At 42.3% G+C, this 19,078-nt stretch overlaps 1 protein-coding gene across 1 annotated transcript in view; it reads left to right on the top strand.

The window, feature by feature from the left end:
• DCN (decorin) overlaps positions 1 to 19,078 on the top strand; it is a 42,775-nt gene that overhangs the window by 12,607 nt on the left and 11,090 nt on the right. The window contains exon 3 of the mRNA XM_060777332.2: positions 13,572 to 13,684. Coding sequence (XP_060633315.2) covers positions 13,572 to 13,684 — 113 coding nt within the window. The remainder of the gene's footprint in view (positions 1 to 13,571; positions 13,685 to 19,078) is intronic.

The following is a 19,078-nucleotide window of genomic DNA, read 5'->3' as shown; positions in this document are numbered from 1 at the left end:
GTCAGTTTAGTCTTTTCTATATGGATTGGTGTGCTTACCTTATATGAAACCCAGTAGGATATTGCTGACTATTGTTGACATACATTACATTGAAGGAGGAGCAAGAATGACAATTCATAATGCTGCTGATAAAATAATTAGGTCCTGTAATATCATTACCAGAGTCAACTTGGGAGCAAGCTGTATAGAATACTGTTGAAACTGGTTATATTCAGATCTCAAAAGGATAGTAGACTCTCTTTTGATGGCTGGGAAACCTTTTTCATGCAAAAGCAAAGAGAACTGAAGAATGCCCATGGCAAAAATCTCAGCATTCAAGACACCTTTTGTCATGATGGATGAAAATGTGTGGATATTTAATAGCTTCTTCTTAACACATTCAGTATTTAATGAATATATGACAGACCATCTGCAAAGCTATCCACACAAATCCCATGTGGAAGATCATGGGGGATCTTGTCATTGTCAAATGTCCTACTGAAATCATGATATGCTACATCCACAGCATTCCCTGCATCTGCCAAGCTTGTAACTCTATTGCCACTTGCTGCTACCTAGAACAGGTGAACACTGTGCACTAAATCATGAACATATGGAAAAAAATAGATAGAAAAAGAAACAGTGAGGGCAAAGAAATAGTATTTGGGGAGGGGGGAAGAGTCAAAGGTGACATGGAACCAAGCAAAGGTGGCAAATAAATCAAGAGCATATCTTTGTGTAAAAAGCTCTTAGGACAAACAGTTCTTTCAACTAATTACTCGCCATTTTGTTGGCTGAAGATAGTAAGCTCCTGGTGAAAAGGCAATGGAAAGGAAGTAGTGCTATTCATACTGGAGGGCCGTGAACTATGAAATGCTTTCTGGTTTAGTATTGTTGTAGAAAGATCTTTGAAACTAAGATTAAAAAGTTGGTAGCACAAGTTTAGTCTTCAAAAGCTGTTCCTGTAGCAGCTAAGCAGATACTATAACTAGCCCATAGGCAGGTCATGAGCATAATGGCAGCCTCTCAACCTTTTACCACAGCAATAACTGGCAAACATTAGGTAGCCTAATCTTGACATACAGGTTAGTTGCCTTTGTTACAACTTGTGATCTACCTGGAAAATATCTATTCAGGCAGATGTATTTATCCTGCATCTTCTGTAGTGAATGTAGCTACAATTAGTTCATTGAACTTCTCCACAATTTTCAATTCTGCCTTTGGCAGTTATTTAAACAGCTTGTCCTTTAAACACTTGCCATTTAACAATCCACCCCCTACTAAGCTAAGGAAAGTAATAATAATATTTTCATTGTGTGTCTAAGGAAAATTCTCAGAATCTTTTTTTCAAAAAAAAAATCCTTATTGTCCACTTAAACTTATTTTGTGCAAGTTGTTGTGCCCCTCCCCCAGATTTTTTATCTTTTTTGGGGGGGGGGGAATGCTTTATCTCCATTTTCTGAATGAAGCTTTTTTCTTTTTCTTTTTTTGAAATAGGCTCCTTGGTACTGCTGGCTTGCCATACTGGTAAGCTACAGGAGGGAGTGATACTTTTCCTTATATGTGGAATATGATTTAAAGCTAGGTGTACTTCTGCTGTAACCTACCGTTTTTGCCAGATATTGTTACCCTAAAAGTAATGTTCCACAGGATGCTAGGATGGGATGGGAAGGTGAAGAGAATCAATTTTTTGCTTGCATTGTATGAAAAAGTGCATCATTGCATTCAGAATTACACCACTGAAATCGGCCTTATCCTCCACTGCTAAGGTTTTCATAGTTCTGGCCATTTTGATATTTTTGACTTTCACCTTTCAAATTCCTTTTCATTAGTCTCTTCATTTGGGCAAAGTTCAGTCTAGTGTACTCAAATGTAAGACTTCCCTTACAATTTCCCCCCTTATAATCTCAAATTTATGAGATCCTTCACCCTAACCAGATTTAATGTGTTTCCATCAGCATTACTGCAGGGTAGGTGTATAGGTATCCCCTACCATGGGTGTGCATGTCCATGCAGCATGGAGAAGGTGGAAACGGCCAGGCATATCCTTTTACACTGTCATTTCTATAAGGATATTCAATCTATTTTTATTACTCTCATTTTACAGAAGATCCCAGGCAGAAATGAAGAATATTATTTAAAACATCTTATAAAGCAGTGGTTCTCAACTTGTGGGTTCCCAGATGTTTTGGCCTTCAACTCCCAGAAATCCTAACTGCTGGTAAACTGGCTGGCATTTCTGGGAGTTGTGGGCCATAACACCTGGGGACCCACAGATTGAGAACCACTGTTATAGAGGATAGGAACCAATCGATCACTTATAGAGTAGCTAAGTTTTGTGTGGTAGCTATAAAAATAAGGAAGCTGCTTGTGGATTATTTAAGCGGATGAAGTTTTAATGTACTCTTTTTATTACCCATGGACTTTCTGCTTTTAATGTTATACATTTTTAGTTTTAATGTTTATACTTTTTTTAAAAAACCTCTGGTTTTTATTGTTGTAAAGTTTAAAAGTTTTATACTCTTGGTCTGTGACTATAACAGTAAAATCCATTCATTCACTTGCATATAGTACAGTCAATCTGATGAAGCCATTCCAGAGACAGAAAAGAAAACCCCCCAAAGGATATTGCCTAAGTTAAATGCCTGAGTTGAGTTATAGCATGAACAAGAACTCTTCCAGCAAATCAGTCATTGCCATATCACTTCCTGTTACTGGATCTGTTTCATATATTTTAATTTGCTAAAAATCTGAAGGGAAAAGAATCGTGCAAGTTTATTCAAGTTGTGATTGCAACCAAATAAGGATTTCATACAGACTTGTGGTAACAAGGAGCTTTAAATGTTAAATAGGATGAGTAAATCAAAATGTATCAAATTAAAAACATAATACATTGAGCAACTCTATCTGGTCCTCTAATAAACATAGATAGATAGATAGATAGATAGATAGATAGATAGGTAGGTAGGTAGATAGATGCACAAACTAATACTAGAGTCATATTTTGAATCATTGACATTTATTACAGCTGCACTTGGAAGTAAAGACAATATATTTGTGACCTCGCAGGAAACAAATGTGTGGGGGTGAGGATGAAATGACATGATCTACCTGAAATTAATTATTTCTTCAGAAATGTTCTGGACAGATGTGATATATAGTATAGGGACTGAAAGAATGTTCATCATAACTGGTTTTCCTGACAAATAATAGAATTCTAAATGATTAAGAACCCCCGAAAGAAAAATAGCACAGTAGTGAAGATTTTGCACACTTTACAATGTCTTTAGAGGAGTTATTCTATCAAAAATACTCATTTGCGGGGGGGGGGGGGGGGATAAAAAGTAGACCCAAAGGCTTAGTTTAACTAGGATCACAATTTATTAAATCCAATAAGAATGAGCAGCAGAGGGGAACTGATTTGTAGGGGCACCCTAACTCAAGCTAAATTTTTAAACCTGTCAGATTAGGGTGAATACTCCTGGGAGGGATTAAAACAACATTTCCACTCCTTTTTCCCAGCCACCTATAGAACATGGAGAATGTCATCCAAGATGCACCCTTTCTAGTGCCTCACAACTCTGGGTGACCCTAATGATCCAATCATTTCCTATATCATAGCCCTATAATGGAGGTCTCTGGCCTGGTCAATATCTTTACATGTTTTAAATCTCAATTACCTGGACATCCTGACAAGTAATATTGTTTACTAATTTGCCACACTGATTCAGCAAGACTGAAATGTGACAGGTAAGATAGATTCTGGAGCCCAGACATGATATGCAAATTATTTTGGATGTACTGAATTTGGAAGGGCAAAAATGTAGAGCTAACTGATGGTATCTAATGCAACATAATTTACATTGTATTGTTTAACTTACACATCTTCTTCTTCTTTTCTTTCTCACACTTCTACCCCGCCCTTCTCAACCCCCGAGGGGGGACGCAGGGCAGCTTACAAAAGGCACAATTCGATGCCAGCACAACAAGACAAAAATAAAACATATATAAACAGTAATTAAAACAATTTAAAAAACCAATCCATTATACATCACAATCCCTAAAACCAATCTAGTGCTCAACGTTTGCCAGCTCAGAGTCCATAAATTCAATTCCACATTGTCAAATCCATCAATTCTAGTCGTTGCTTGTCCTTTGTCTATCTGCCAGATTACCCGAAAGCCTGGTCCCAAATCCATGTTTTTTAATTTCCTTCTAAAAGTGAGGAGGGATGTCGATGACCTAATTTCCCCGGGGAATGAATTCCACAGGTGAGGGGCCACCACCGAGAAGGCCCTGCTCCTCGCCCCCACCAACCTCACTTGTGATAGAGGTGGGCCCGAGAGCAAGACTTCCCCAGAAGATCTTAAACTCCGAGGCGGGACGTAGAAGGAGATGCGTTTGGAGAGATACGTTGGGCCGGAACCATATAGGGTTTTGTAGATCAAAACCAACACTTTGAATTGTGCTTGGAACTGGATCGGCAGCCGGTGGAGCTGACATAACAGAGGGGTGGTATGCTCCCTGTATGACGCTCCGGTGATTAATCTGGCTGCCGCCCGCTGGACTAATTGAAGTTTCCAAACAGTCTTCAAAGGCAACCCCACGTAGAGTGCATTGCAGTAATCTATTCGGGATGTAACAAGAGCGTGGACCACTGTGGCCAGATCAGACTTCCCAAGGTACAGGCACAACTGAAACTAGTTTTAACTGCATCTGAAACATCTGAAACTGGTTTTAACTGCAGTTTTAATCAAACTGTGATATTTTTCAAACTTTCACAGTAAAGCACAAAGAAACCTCACCTTTATTTAAGGATGGAATTTAACAATGTAATGTCATTTAGAAATGCTTTCTGCTTTTATAAATACAATACAAGCAATCCCCGTGTTACAAATATCTGACTTAGAAATGACTCATAGTTAAGAATGGGGGTGAAATATCAGGAACTGAAAGACATTTACCCCAGGAAGGGAATTTCAGTTGTCATGGGGAAAAGGTGTCTTCACTGAAGCTTTATCACCAATCCTTATCTCCACAACAAGTGAAATTTTTCAAAATCAAATTCTCACAGGGGCAGAAAGTGAGGTGAAATCTTCTGAACAGAGGCACAGACAGCAAAGCAAACACCACAGGATTGTTAACGCTTCCCTATTATATCCAAAACATATATGTGTGTGTGTGTGGCTTGTGCATATGAAGTGATTGCTGAGACATGTAGGAAAGGTCTTGGGGAAATTTAGAAATTGAAACATTTATCCATTTTTTTCGTAAATGTTCTGTAATGTTCAGATGTCTCCCAAGGTCACTTTTATTTTTACTATAATCATTGAGCAACTTTGGTAACACCAAGAGAACATACAGTACTTTTAAAGTCATTCCTTTGGCCCCATCTTTGCCAGCACCACCATAAGGAAGGTGCTATGGGCATAACTAATCACAGCCATTTCACCTGTAGTTGGGAGGGCCAGGTTCCCAATAGTAGAGATTGCAAAAGGCCCTGCCATAAACTACATTTCCCAGAATGCAATGCTGCTCAGGACCCAAATGAGGCTGAAGAATCCAAGTGAAGGCTGGCGTCAGCAGTCGCCATTTAGAGTTAGTCTAAATATAAATAAAATTATAGATTCTGCAAAGAGGACTAAAGTAAGCAAGCATTAAGCAACTTTTGCAAAGCCAAGAGAACATAAAGTGCTTTAAAAAACCAATTCTTTTTCTTTGGCCTGATTGACATAAGGAAGGCACTGTGGCGGGCATCTAGCCGTTTAGAGTCAGTAATGATAATATATAAAATGATTGAATCTGCAAAGAGGACTAAAGCAAGTAAGTAATAATATAAATCTGTACTAAATTGAAGTTATGTGGTTGTGTGTCATAAAGACAGAAATTCAAGGGGATTGCTGTTGTTGCTTTTTGTGGAGGATAAATTGATTTGCTCTAAGTCAATCTCTGTGCTGGGCTGTAAAAAAAAGAAATAACAAATATGGATGTATTTTGAGGGTCCCCTTCAACTCAATAGGGGAAGCATATGGATGTCAGAAGAGTTTGGATGGTGCCTTTCTGCCTGGAAGAAGGGGGTCGGTCTAGATGTCCCTTGATGGTGTCTGTTCTATGATTTCTATTCCTGGGTTTCTATTCCTGCAAAACTTTGACTTTGTGCAAGGGACACCACCCTATAGCAAGTTTACTTTATCAAGTCTCCAACAATTTAACAAAGTTTCTGCCATGAAAACAAAGTTTCTGGAGTAAAACAACTACTTTCAAAGTAAAGACCACATAATGAAACAGGAAATAACACTTTCAGACTAGGAACAGATTTTCTTTATTATTACTTTTTTTTAATAAAAACCTTGAAAATTTGCCAAAACTACATGGATAAGTCAAACAAATTCACCTTAATAGTAAACCTACAGAACCTATATTCTTTGTAACTTGGAAAGTGTCTGTGTTTTGAACAGTTTAGATGAGGATAAATACGAGCACACTGGTATGTAGAAAAGGACAAAACATTAAAATCATGCTAGACATTTTATTTCATTATACTTTGATGCTTTAGTTGTCACAATCAGTGACAATTTAGCTATTTACTTTAGGGGAAAGAGGGATACAAATCAAATGAGGCATGTTTTGGTCTGTCTCCACTGATTATATACAATTTACTCTCTTCAGATACATAAGAAGAAACTGAATCCAAACATGGCCTTTTTATGCACTTACTTGCTTAAATCAGCAGAACTTGGTATTTGGAAAGTTTCCAAGACTGGGCCCCTGACTGCCATACAGAATTATAGCTGTGGGTCTAACTGACCATAATTAGAACATGGAAGACTTCAAATATGAGTAGATGCACTTAAGACATGTCTTGACATTGTCTAAAAGAGCTTCTTGTTTGAGTAGTTGGAAAAGGGAAAATTGATGACAATGTGGCTGATCCCATCAACAGGGTAGAAAGAAATATGTGTCAAGTTGGTTTCTTAATGTTTCTATAATGTAATAATGGATGCCAGACAAATTATAATATAAATACTTCCTTACGTGGTTTATACAGCCCATTGGTAGTGAATATGCCAATGTAAAAAATACTCTCAGCAGTCGAAACATACAACATGTAACATAAAACATACAGCCAAGCTAAACTATAACAAATACTAGAATTAACTAGCCCCCTCCCCGCTGCCTTTGGGGAGGGGAGAGAAGGAAGGCCCCCTCCATCGGGCCTCCAGGGCCCCCGCCGCCGCCGAGCGCCCCCTCCCCGCTGCCTTTGGGGGAGGGGAGAGAAGGAAGGCCCCCTCCATCGGGCCTCCAGGGCCCCCGCCGCCGCCGAGCGCCCCCTCCCCGCTGCCTTTGGGGAGGGGAGAGAAGGAAAGCCCCCTCCATCGGGCCCCTGGGCCCCGCCGCTGCCGGGCGCCCCATCTTGCTGCCTCGGGAAAGGGAGAGAAGCAATGCTGTTTGAGCATTTTGCATCGGAGGGAACTGCTGTTGTCGCCATCTGACCCTTTTCTGTTTGGTTTATTTTATCTTATTTTATTTTCCCACTTTCTCTTTTGCTAGTTAATTCTAGTATTTGTTATAGTTTAGCTTGGCTGTATGTTTTATGTTACATGTTGTATGTTTCGACTGCTGAGAGTATGATAGGAGATACATAGGATTTGATTGATGAGGATAGGATTGTGGGGGTGGATCAGGTGAAGAGGCCCAGGAGATCGCATGAGACTGCTTGTGACAAGAAGCATCCATATAGGAAGGTGTGGCTGGTAGCTGAGGGTGTTTAGACTAGCGGTTGTGATAAAAGAGTCGTATAGGAAGTGTGGATGATTGTTGGGTGTGTTTAGTCTAGTGAGTGAGAGTGCAGATGTGGTGTTGGATAGTTGAGTGAATTGTGGGAAAGAGAGAAGTTTGTGGGCTCTTGGAGTGCCTGGGAGTGGCTGACTGTGCCGGAAGTTGTATGTGAATGTAAGCTGGTGGGAGTGTTTAGATACGAGTGTTGTGTGAGCTACCTTTTAGACATAGGAATGGGTGGAGCAGAACCCCATGCGAAGAATGATCTTTTGCACTTTTACGATCTCCTGAGGGAATCGTTTAATCATGTGTTGTTACAACTCAGGTTTTTAAACGAGAAAATGGACCATCTCCTTAGAGGTTTTGCCTCTTTCTCAGGAATTCCTGTGCAATCAATTCCCCCAAAGACTGAGAACTCTTTGTGTGCAGATCTGGCTAAGGACTTGTGCCAAAATGGGGAGAAAGGCATGTCGGACCTTGGGGATCTGGGGGCTGAACGAGGATTGAATGATGAGTCGACTGAGGGAAGGGGAGAATCTTTGGGCAGTCATAGGATTGAGAACATTGTGGAGTGGCAGCGGTCTATGATGGCCGCTCAGAGGACGATCAATAATATAACAACAGATTTTTTGGTCCAGCCAACCGCAGCCTGCACTCAGGATCATCATCTACAAACTGACATGTTCGCGGTGGACATTGCTGACCAATTGATAAACAGAGGCAGATGGACCTCTAAGAGGGCAGTTTGTAATTCCTTGGCCCAAATCCTGGGTAAAAGACAACAGGATATAAGACTAGAAGCCATAGTGTGGTTATGGAGGGACTTCCAATCATCTGACCGTTCCTCCCGTCTTCAAATAACACCAGAAGACAATTCATGGCTCGGAGAGCTTATGGCAAAGCGCTCTGTCTTAAAGAAATGGGGCATTACCATTAGGAGGGTAGTTGTGGACCCCCAGATACGCCCCTTATTTGCCTCCGGGGTTCCTTCTCACCATACACCATCAGGTCCCCGTGTGAATTCCACAATTAGCTCCCCGGTTAGGGCCTCCCCCTCCCCCCCTCCTGGTTCATACCATTTTGAGACCCCATCTGCCCCGGTCGCCCCCGCTCAACCAGCCACACTCCTTCGCTCGAGAACACTCCCCTTATTCAGCCCACTCAGCTCCCTTGATGTTTCATTATCTACCTCATCATCAGAAACATCCTTACCTAACGCCCAAGGGAGATTATTCCCCAGCCCGACTTCTTCCTCTGAGAGCTGACTAGTCATAGATCCTGCCCATGTAGGGGGGGGGAGGGCTCCAGAGGAAGGGGGTGCCATCCAAGTCGTGTGGGGGAGGAGAATAGCGGTTCACCAACATCCCAGGGAGAAGCGCAACAGAGTTCTTGCGACCCTGGAGAAGGTAGGTAGTGGTAGGCTCCATGGCAGCCCCCTTGGCCTTAAGGTCCTGCTGATTAATGCCAGATCCGTTAATGGTAAGACCGCGGCCATCCAGGACTTGATCACGGATGAGAGGGCGGATCTGGCATGCATCACCGAGACCTGGCTGGATGAGCTGGGGGGAGTAAATCTCACCCAGTTGTGTCCACCTGGTTTCGGAGTGCATCAGCAGGCCAGACAAGGGGGGCGGGGAGGAGGGGTCGCAGTGGTCTTCCGGCAATCCATCGCCGTGACCAGATGCGTTGTCCCGCAAGCTTCTGGGTTTGAATGTGTCCACTTGAAGGTGGGGAGCCGTGACAGTGTGGGGTTCCTGTTGGTGTATCGTCCACCCCGAGATCCAGCAGCTTCCCTGTCTGAGTTAGCGGAGGTGGTCTCTAATTCGGCTTTGCTCTCCCAGCACCTGGTGGTGCTGGGAGACTTTAACATCCACGCCGAGACCACTTTATCTGGCGCAGCTCAGGACTTTATGGCCACCATGACGGCCATAGGACTGTCACAGATAATATCCGGCCCCACGCATCAAGCTGGGCACACTCTCGACCTTGTCTTTGTGGCGGACGACGAATTGATCAGAGTGGAAGATCAAAACATCCTTCCAGTGTCATGGTCTGACCATCATCTGATCACATTTAGACTTACTGCGACCCTAAACCTCCGCAGGGGTGGAGGACAAGTTAAGATGGTCCGCCCTAGGAGACTGATGGATCCGGATGGATTCCTGAGGAATCTTAGGGTTCTTCCTGCCTTGGAGCCTGGCGATTCTATCGACGCCTTGGTAACTCTCTATAACGGGGAGATGGCCAGGGCGTTAGATATGATCGCACCCGAACGCCCCATCTCGTTGCGTCGTGACAGGCCATCTCCTTGGTTCACCGAGGAGCTGGCTGTGATGAAGCACACGAGAAGGGGGCTAGAGCGCAAATGGAGGAAATCTCGAGATGTATCTGATCGAACACGGGCTAGAGCCTCTCTTAAGGCATACTCCGTGGCCATACGGGCGGCCAGGAAGTCATTCACGACCGCTCGTATAGCATCTGCAGCAAATAGATCATCGGAGCTGTTTCGGGTCGTGGGAGAACTCCTCCACCCACCTGCGGTGGAGGGGGTCCCTGACGACCCCGCAGCTCGGTGTCGCGATTTCGCACACCATTTTGCAGATAAAGTCGCCCAGATACGCCTCGAGCTCGACTCCAATTCCATCGCAGTGCCTGAAGAGGTGACGGAGGTACCTGCTTGTCCAATTTTGTGGGATTCTTTTAGGCTTGTTCTTCCTGAAACCGTAGAGGGGGTTCTTGGGGCTGTGAGGGCGACCACCTCACCTCTAGACCCATGCCCATCTTGGCTCATTAAATCAGCCAGGGAGGGGTTGGTTGACTGGTTTGTATTGATTGTCAATGCATCGTTGGAGCAAGGGATTTTTCCATCTGGTTTGAAACAGGCAGTGGTTCGTCCACTCCTCAAAAAAGCTTCCCTTGACTCCACGGTGCTGAATAACTACAGACCAGTCTCCAACCTCCCTTTCTTGGGTAAGGTGCTGGAGCGGGTGGTCGCCTCGCAGCTCCAGGGCTTCCTAGACGATACCAACTACCTAGATCAGGCACAGTCTGGTTTCAGGCCTGGCCATGGCACCGAGACAGCCTTGGTCGCCTTGGTGGATGACCTCCGCAGAGAGCTGGACAGGGGGAGTGTGACTCTGCTGGTTCTCTTGGACATCTCAGCGGCTTTCGATACCATCGATCATGGTATCCTTCTGGGTCGTCTCTCTGGGATGGGCCTTGGGGGCACGGTTCTGTCGTGGCTCCAGTCCTTCCTGGAGGGACGCACCCAGATGGTGAAGCTGGGAGACGCCTGCTCGGACCCCTGGCCTTTGACCTGTGGGGTCCCGCAAGGATCTATCTTGTCGCCCATGCTCTTCAACATCTACATGAAACCGCTGGGAGAGGTCATCCGGAGTTTTGGAGTTGGGTGCCATCTCTATGCGGATGACACACAACTCTACTACTCCTTTCCACCTAATTCCAAGGAGGCTTCTCGGGTGCTGGACGAGTGCCTGGCCGCTGTGTCGATCTGGATGAGGAAGAACAAGCTGAAGATCAATCCCGACAAGACAGAGGTCCTCCTGGTCGATCGTAAACCGGATCGGGGTATAGGGTGGCAACCTGTGTTGGACGGGGTTACACTCCCCCTGAAGCCACAGGTCCGCAGTTTGGGTGTCCTCTTGGATTCTTCGCTTACACTTGAGGCTCAGGTGTCGGCGGTATCCGGGAGGGCCTTTGCACAACTGAGACTTGTGCGCCAGCTGCGACCGTACCTTGTGAAGGCGGATCTGGCCGGGGTGGTCCACGCCTTGGTCACCTCTAGAATGGATTACTGCAATGCGCTCTACGTGGGGCTGCCCTTGAAGACGGCTCGGAAACTACAATTGGTCCAGCGGGCAGCAGCCAGGATGCTAACTGGAGCTCATTATCAAGAGAGGTCAACCCTCTTGTTCAAGGAGCTCCACTGGCTGCCATTTATTTTCCGAGCCCAATTCAAGGTGCAGGTGCTCACCTACAAAGCCCTGAACGGTTTGGGACCACCCTACCTGCGTGACCGCATTTCCATCTACGAACCCACACGCTCGCTCCGGTCATCTGGGGAGGCCCTGCTCGTTATCCCACCTACGTCGCAAGCGCGCTTGGTGGGGACGCGGGACAGGGCCTTCTCTGTGGCGGCCCCCCGACTCTGGAATGCCCTTCCAAAAGAGCTTCGTCAGGCCCCTACTCTGGCAGTTTTCAGAAGGAACCTAAAAACTTGGCTGTTCCGATGTGCCTTCGCAGATTAGGAATCCCCATCCCAAGTCCTAGATGCACTTTAGCACAACTAACATTGCTGCACACCACACTTTAATCCTACGTTCCTCCTGCCATCTCAGCACTTTTAACCCTGTACCCCATTGCGCTGGCCGAACCAGTTTTAATAGTGTCTTGATGTATTGTCATTGTGGTTATTTTGCTTAATTATTTGATTTGCTTTGTTTATCGCTGTGTTATGTTTTCTATTGTATTGTGTTTTGTGGCTTCGGCCCGTGTAAGCCGCATCGAGTCCTTTGGGAGATGCTAGCGGGGTACAAATAAAGTTAATAATAATAATAATAAAAGATCTACAAGAGTATTTTTTGTTAATCTCATAAATGTTTGTGGTGGTCCCAGGGCCAACTTTTAAAGATAGCCAATCACAACACTCAAATTGAATATAGGGACACTCAAATTGAATATGTAAAAAATTGTTTCACATTTTGTGCCATATGTCATTGTAAGACTAGACTATATGGTTCTCACTATTTCCGCAACATTAACCACATTCCCTCTAATCCTCTCCCTCCCTCACCTGATTTTTTTTTTTTTTTTTTGGAATCTCTTCCCTGATAAAAAGATCTGGCACATTTTCTGTGACCTTACCCCGATCTTGAATTATAGACTAAATGTTGGCCATATTTGATTTTTGTGATACTTAGAATGTTTAATGGAGTACAAGGCCATTACTAATGTTTGAAGATATGTCATAGCAAAATACACACATACTGATTTTAGTTTTATATTTGAAGGTATGATTTCCCCGTACCCGTATACACAGGAAAGTGTATATTTAAACAATCTTACCCTAAATGTCCCCATTGGATCTGTACCTGGCTCTATTGTTGTAAATTGTTTTGTTTAAAGAGGGGAAGAAACCCATCCCTTTACTCATTTTGCCTTCAAAACATTTGTTGTGCAATTTTACATTATATTGATTGAGTACATTGATTGAGCACATTCCCCATTGACTAAAGCATTGTCCTCATTCATTTGTTTATTCATTCAGTATATATCTTGTCTTCCTTCCAAAAGTGGAACTCAAAATCCATCAAAATAACCCATACTATAATTTTAAATGTCTGTCAGTTATTCAAAACAAATCCATATTCTTCATCCCTGGGTCACCATAAAGGATGCATTTTCTAATGAGGTCAAAACATTGATTTCAGTATGATTTTGGACCCAAGTCTACCAACTCCTTTAGTGATATATTGATCAAAGTTAAACATTTCTATATATTTTTACCTGGAAGTAACCAGTTTTGTCAATGGTTGTATTGTTGTTAATAATGTTTTAATGGATATTTTATAATGTAATGTTTTGACCAATTTTTCACTAGTGTTTATATTGTTCTTGTTTGTTTTGTTGTTGGCATCTAATGGTTGTTGATTGTAAGCTGCCCTGAGTCCGTCCCCCCCCCCCCCCCAAGGGGGGGGGGGGGTTGAGAAGAACAGGATATAAATATTTGAAATAAATAAATAAACAATAAATAAATGTATATGTTAACATTTTATTCCCTTTTTTCTGTTAAGGACTTACTCAGGTTCCAAAAGATCTTCCCCCAGATACTACTCTACTGGACCTACAGAACAATAAGATCACTGAAATAAAGGATGGAGATTTCAAGAATTTGAAAGAACTTCACGTAAGTCAAATACAAGCTCCATGTTAGTCATGGTTGAAAGGGAACACTCTCCCTTTCTCTCTCTTCTTCTTCTTCTTTCTTTTTCTTTCAGTCTAACTTTTTGTCCCATTCAAATGAAGGAATGTGATGAAGACTTCTGTCAAGAAGGGGGAAGGAGGAAGTGTGGAGGAAGATGATGTAAAAACACAACTAGAATAGACATACCTTGCTAACTTCTTTTGGTTTGACTCCCAACTGGAACATAGATAGCACTGAATCACTGGAATCTATCTTCCCATGGATATTGCATTTGGCAATTGAGTCTATAGATCTACTCTAGCTAGGTGAAATTAACTGGATTGAGAACCCATCAGTGCAGGCCAATTGAGGAGAGTGGGGCAAATTGACTCTTTGGTGTATATATAATGCATGGGGCCAATTTTCCCAAAGACAGCCTTGTTCTACATTATAAAAAGTTGGGGGGGGGGGGGTGCTTAATGCAGCTTTGTCTACCCTGAAAAAAAAGTCAGGGAAATGCTTAACACAACTTTATCTTGTTTTTTTTTTAAAGTTGGGGTAGGCTCCAATTTCTCTTCTCGCGCCTCTCCCCTCTCCTGCGTAGCCCTGGTACTCTGGTCAGCATCAGCAGATGTGATGAGCAATGACCATCAGAAATTTAGTAGCCAAGGACACAAGAGATACAATAAGGGTGATGGTTCAATGATGTCAGGCTGAGTTTGGTGCCACTGGGTCATGCAGATTCCATCTAGCCACCAGGCTGCCTTAGTGCCATGCAGTGTGGACACCCAATAGTTACCAAACTGGCTGGCTGTGTGGGCTCATGTGATGCTGATCCAAAGTACCTGACTACGGATCAGCTTTGAATATATGCCCCATGTAGTTGGGCCTTCAGGCCTATTTTGACCTTGGTAAATGTTAGTATTTCTGTTCCTCTACTTACTGGGGATATGACTTAAGAGAGTGTAGTTTATGATGAGCTATTTTTGTTATAATCTTACACATTCCACAACACCAGCTTAAAGGTTGTTATCACACACTTTTTTCTTCTTTTGGGTTAAGGATAAAGTAGCTAGAGGAAGAGTTAGCCATTTTGCAAAAAATGCTCCCCAATAGCTGAAAGGCTTTTGAAAAATCCACAATAATTTGCATACTTGAGGGTGTTAGCTTGTGCACATTCTGTCAAAACAGTTAAACCGTTATACCAGATACCATGATTATCTTGTCATGTGAAATATTTGTTGCATAGCAAGTTTACTACTGAGCATCATTGTGGAACTGTCTGCATACCTCTCATGCTTTACTTTAGTAAGGGACTAGTTCCCACCTGAGGTGCAATTTCCTGCTCTGTGGAAAACATGTTTCTAATTATTATTTCAAAGACTTTGGGCTTTTTTAAAAGACAGAAGTGAAAACTAATCTTCATAGTGAATATGAGAAAAAAAACCTGGTAGTTCTTTAGGAATAGTCCAGAGGCAATTGGATGGATAAGAAGTGGTTGCTGACATAACAGAGAACATGAGAAAATTCATTTTAACTGCCCAAATGAAAAAAAGCATCAATACATCTCACACTTAGCGGAGCCTTCTCCCTTTTCTCAACTGAAAACTGAAATGGCAGTACTATATGTTACTGGTCCCACAGGAAACATTGATATTATCCAGGCCTGTATCACAGCAAACTCAAAATGATGTGGTAGTAACATAATTTTGTGTACAATGCAGGCAAGTCATTTGAGCTCAATATCCTAAGTACATGTATATGGATGTATTTGTGAAAAAAAGGTTTTGTGAAAAATCTGTGGAAGTTTCAACTCTAGCTACACAGGTTTAAATTTAAATACACCCAAGACTTAACAAGTGCTTAGAAGTTGGATGAAGACTGAACATTGCATAAGAAGCTAATGAATACCTCCGTGCACAACCATGAAAACAACATGCATGCATATATGTCAACACAGTTTATCATTAAAAAATTATCACTCAGTCTATTATGCTTCTTATCTGTAAATCATAACTAAGGAAATAACTAAGTACAATATTTATTATCTGAAGTGAAAGATTCAGTCCAGTTTAATGTCCATGGTGATCTGTTTCACAGAATCTGTCCTGGGAAAAGCTGTCTGTTGCCTCTTGGGGTGATGTCATAGATATCAATTAGAGGGATAATGCTTCTTCTTCTTCTTCTTCTTCTTCTTCTTCTTCTTCTTCTTCTTCAGCACCTAGTGGTTGTTGTTGTTCATTCATTCTCCGTGACCTCATGGACCAGCCCACGCCAGAGCTCCCTGTTGGCCGTCACCACCCCCAGCTCCTTCAAGGTCGATCCAGTCACTTCAAGAATGCCATCCATCTATCTTGTCCTTGGTCAGTCCCTCTTCCTTTTTCCTTCCATTTTCCCCAGCGTAATCGTCTTCTCGAAGCTTTCCTTTCTTCTCATTATGTGGCCAAAGTACTTCATCTTTGCCTCTACTATCCTTCCCTCCAATGACAAGTAGGGCTTTTATTTCCTCAAGTATGGACTGGTTGGATCTTCTGGCGGTCCAAGGCACTCACAGAACTTTCCTCCAACTCCACAGTTCAAAAGCATCTATCATCCTTCGCTCAGCCTTCCCTAAGGTCCAGCCCTCACATCCATAGGTGATTATGGGGAATACTATTGCTTTAACTATGTGGATCTTTGTTGCCAGTGTGATGTCTCTACTCTACTTTATTTTATCGAGATTGGACATTGCTCTCCTCCCAAGAAGTAAGCGTCTCCTGATTTCCTTGCTGCAGTAATCTTTGCACCTAGAAATACAAAGTCTTTCACTGCCTCTACATTTTCTCCCTCTATTCCCAGTTATCAATCATTCTAGTTGCCATAACCTTGGTTTTTTGATGTTTAGCTGCAACCCAGCTTTTGCGCTTTCTTCTGTCACCTGGATTAGAAGGCATCTTAGCTCCTCCTCGCTTTCGGCCATCAAAGTGGTGTCATCTGCATATCTAAGGTTGTTAATGTTTCTTCCAGCAATTTTTACCCCAGCCTTGCATTCATCAAACCCCACACATCGCACAATGTGTCCTGCATACAAGTTGAATAGGTTGGGTGAGAGTATACAAACCTGCTGTACGCCTTTCCCAATCTTGAACCAGTCTGTTGTTCCATGGTCAGTTATGACTGTTACTACTTGGGCCCTATACAGATTCCTCAGGAGAGAGACAAGATGATTTGGTGCAATGGGTTAAACCCTTGTGCCAGCAGGACTGAAGACCGACGGGTTGGAGGTTCGAATCTGGGGAGAGTACAGATGAGCTTCCTGTCAGCTCCAACTCCCCATGCGGGGACATGAGAGAAGCCTCCCACAAGGATGGTAAAACATAGAAACATCCAGGCGTCCCCAGGGCAATGTCCTTGCAGACTTCCAATTCTCTCACACCAGAAGTGACTTGTAGCTTCTCAAGTAATTCCTGACACGAAAATATTATTATTATTATTATTATTATTATTATTATTATTATTATTATTACCCTGCGTTTTCTCTTCACAAAGGAAACTCAAATGATATATTTCCCTCTCCACCATCATATTTTAATTAAGCTGAACAAGGAAAAAACAAATGTGCTTGTTTTGGAAGCATTGCCCCATTACTTCCAAGAAGCATTGGGACTTAGCTTTCCTATTGCTTTTAACATGTCAGTTTAACATGTCAAACACCTCTCATGCTTTACCCTGCCTTTCCAGGTTATTTTTTTTTACTCAAGTAGTTTTCATTAGCATGTCATGGAAACTTCATTTCTCGCTCTCAGTGACCCTTACTTTAAAGCAGTGGAGAGAGAAGGAAAAGATGCCACATCACCAATCTCTAACTTAAGGATCAGCATTGTTGCAATGTGCTACATCTATGAAGAGTGGGGTAAACATTTAAATAAGTACATGGGTCACTTGACATGTATAATGTGAAGTTGGCTTGCTCTAGTTACTAGCCCATCACCTATGGAAGGCTATGCATTTCAGATTGTGTGGGAATATTACAGAAAACTAAGGAGGCAAACTATTGCTTAGCAGTCTTGGTTTGTATTAAAATGTAAAGGATACATAGATCAATTTCAGCCACGTTCAAAGATTGATATTTTAACAGCCTGTCAAGGTCAGTTCTTGTAACTTTGATCTCTAAAGATTAGAAAAATACACCCATTGCTTCTAAAGGAACAGTGGATGTTTGCAGGAAGAGGCTTCTTGTTAATGTTGGTGAACTATGAGTGAACTCTTCTTCTCACAAATCTGGCCACTGCTGGCTAGTATACAAAATTGGAACCATACGCATCTATTGTATGCGCTGTGGAACCATCTGCAAAACATACCTCCTGTTTTACTGATGATGAGCAGGAAATCAAATGCACTAGGGAGAAAATACACAACACATCAATGGTTCAAAATGATCATTTCTCCCTTTTGCTTTTCTGTCATGTTTCCTTCCATGCTTTTCCTCCCTGCAGCTGTTTATATGTTTTCTGATGTTCAGTTTTTACTCCTGCTAGTTTTAAGGGTAGTTGGCATCAGTTTAATTATGAAAATATTTAGAATGGCTGGAAATCAAAACAGAGAGAGATGAGCCATCTGTTTTTCCTCCATTCTTGCAGGCAAGATGATGCATTCAGTGACCAAAAATGCTCTACAGCTGTGCTCTGCTGGCTGAAATAATAAATAAGGGAGCTTTAACCCTGAGCAATTATTGCTACTCAGACATCTTGAAGCACATTTCAAACAGAAATGTATTTCATAATATTTAGTAAATTTGAAGAAGAAACATGGAGACCAGGAGAGAAGGAAGGTAGTAAGTTCAAATAACAGCTGGTACAATCTAGGTGGCTAGATGTTTGGCCAAAAGTTCTGTTCAACCATGCACCTCCTACATTTAGTTTTCCATTTTCCTTGGAGATTACCATGTTATCCAGGGCTTCTGCTCTAAAGTAATACTGAAGATCACTGAATGCTTGCCATATTTTTGTCCTTAGGGGTGGATCAATATAATATGTTCAACATTTCTTCAGGTTAACCTGACATCTACCCAGTACCTTAAGACAACTCTTCAAACCTGCAGTCTCAATTGTGGAATTTTAATCTAACTACACTATCTATCTTTATCATTTGGCCAGGACACTTTTTAGATTTTACTGGGTTTTTTCCCTTACAATTTTGTAATTATAATTTTGAGTAAGAGTTCTGAAGAATTCAGACACTTGGATTTTTTCATTAAAATTTTAATGGTTCTATAAAGGCACAGTAGATTCTTTGTTAACCAGAATTCAAACAACTGAAACTCTCAAACAACCAGAAAAAAATAACAAAAATTGCCTACTGGATTGACAAAGCTGTTTTTATATAAACCAAAACTGTGTTACATTAAGTGAAGTTTTT

The sequence above is a fragment of the Anolis sagrei genome, chromosome 5 (genome assembly GCF_037176765.1).
Source record: "Anolis sagrei isolate rAnoSag1 chromosome 5, rAnoSag1.mat, whole genome shotgun sequence".
Classification (NCBI taxonomy): domain Eukaryota; kingdom Metazoa; phylum Chordata; class Lepidosauria; order Squamata; family Dactyloidae; genus Anolis; species Anolis sagrei.
Note: the sequence above shows the minus strand (reverse complement) of the source record. Positions and strands in the feature narration are given on the sequence as shown.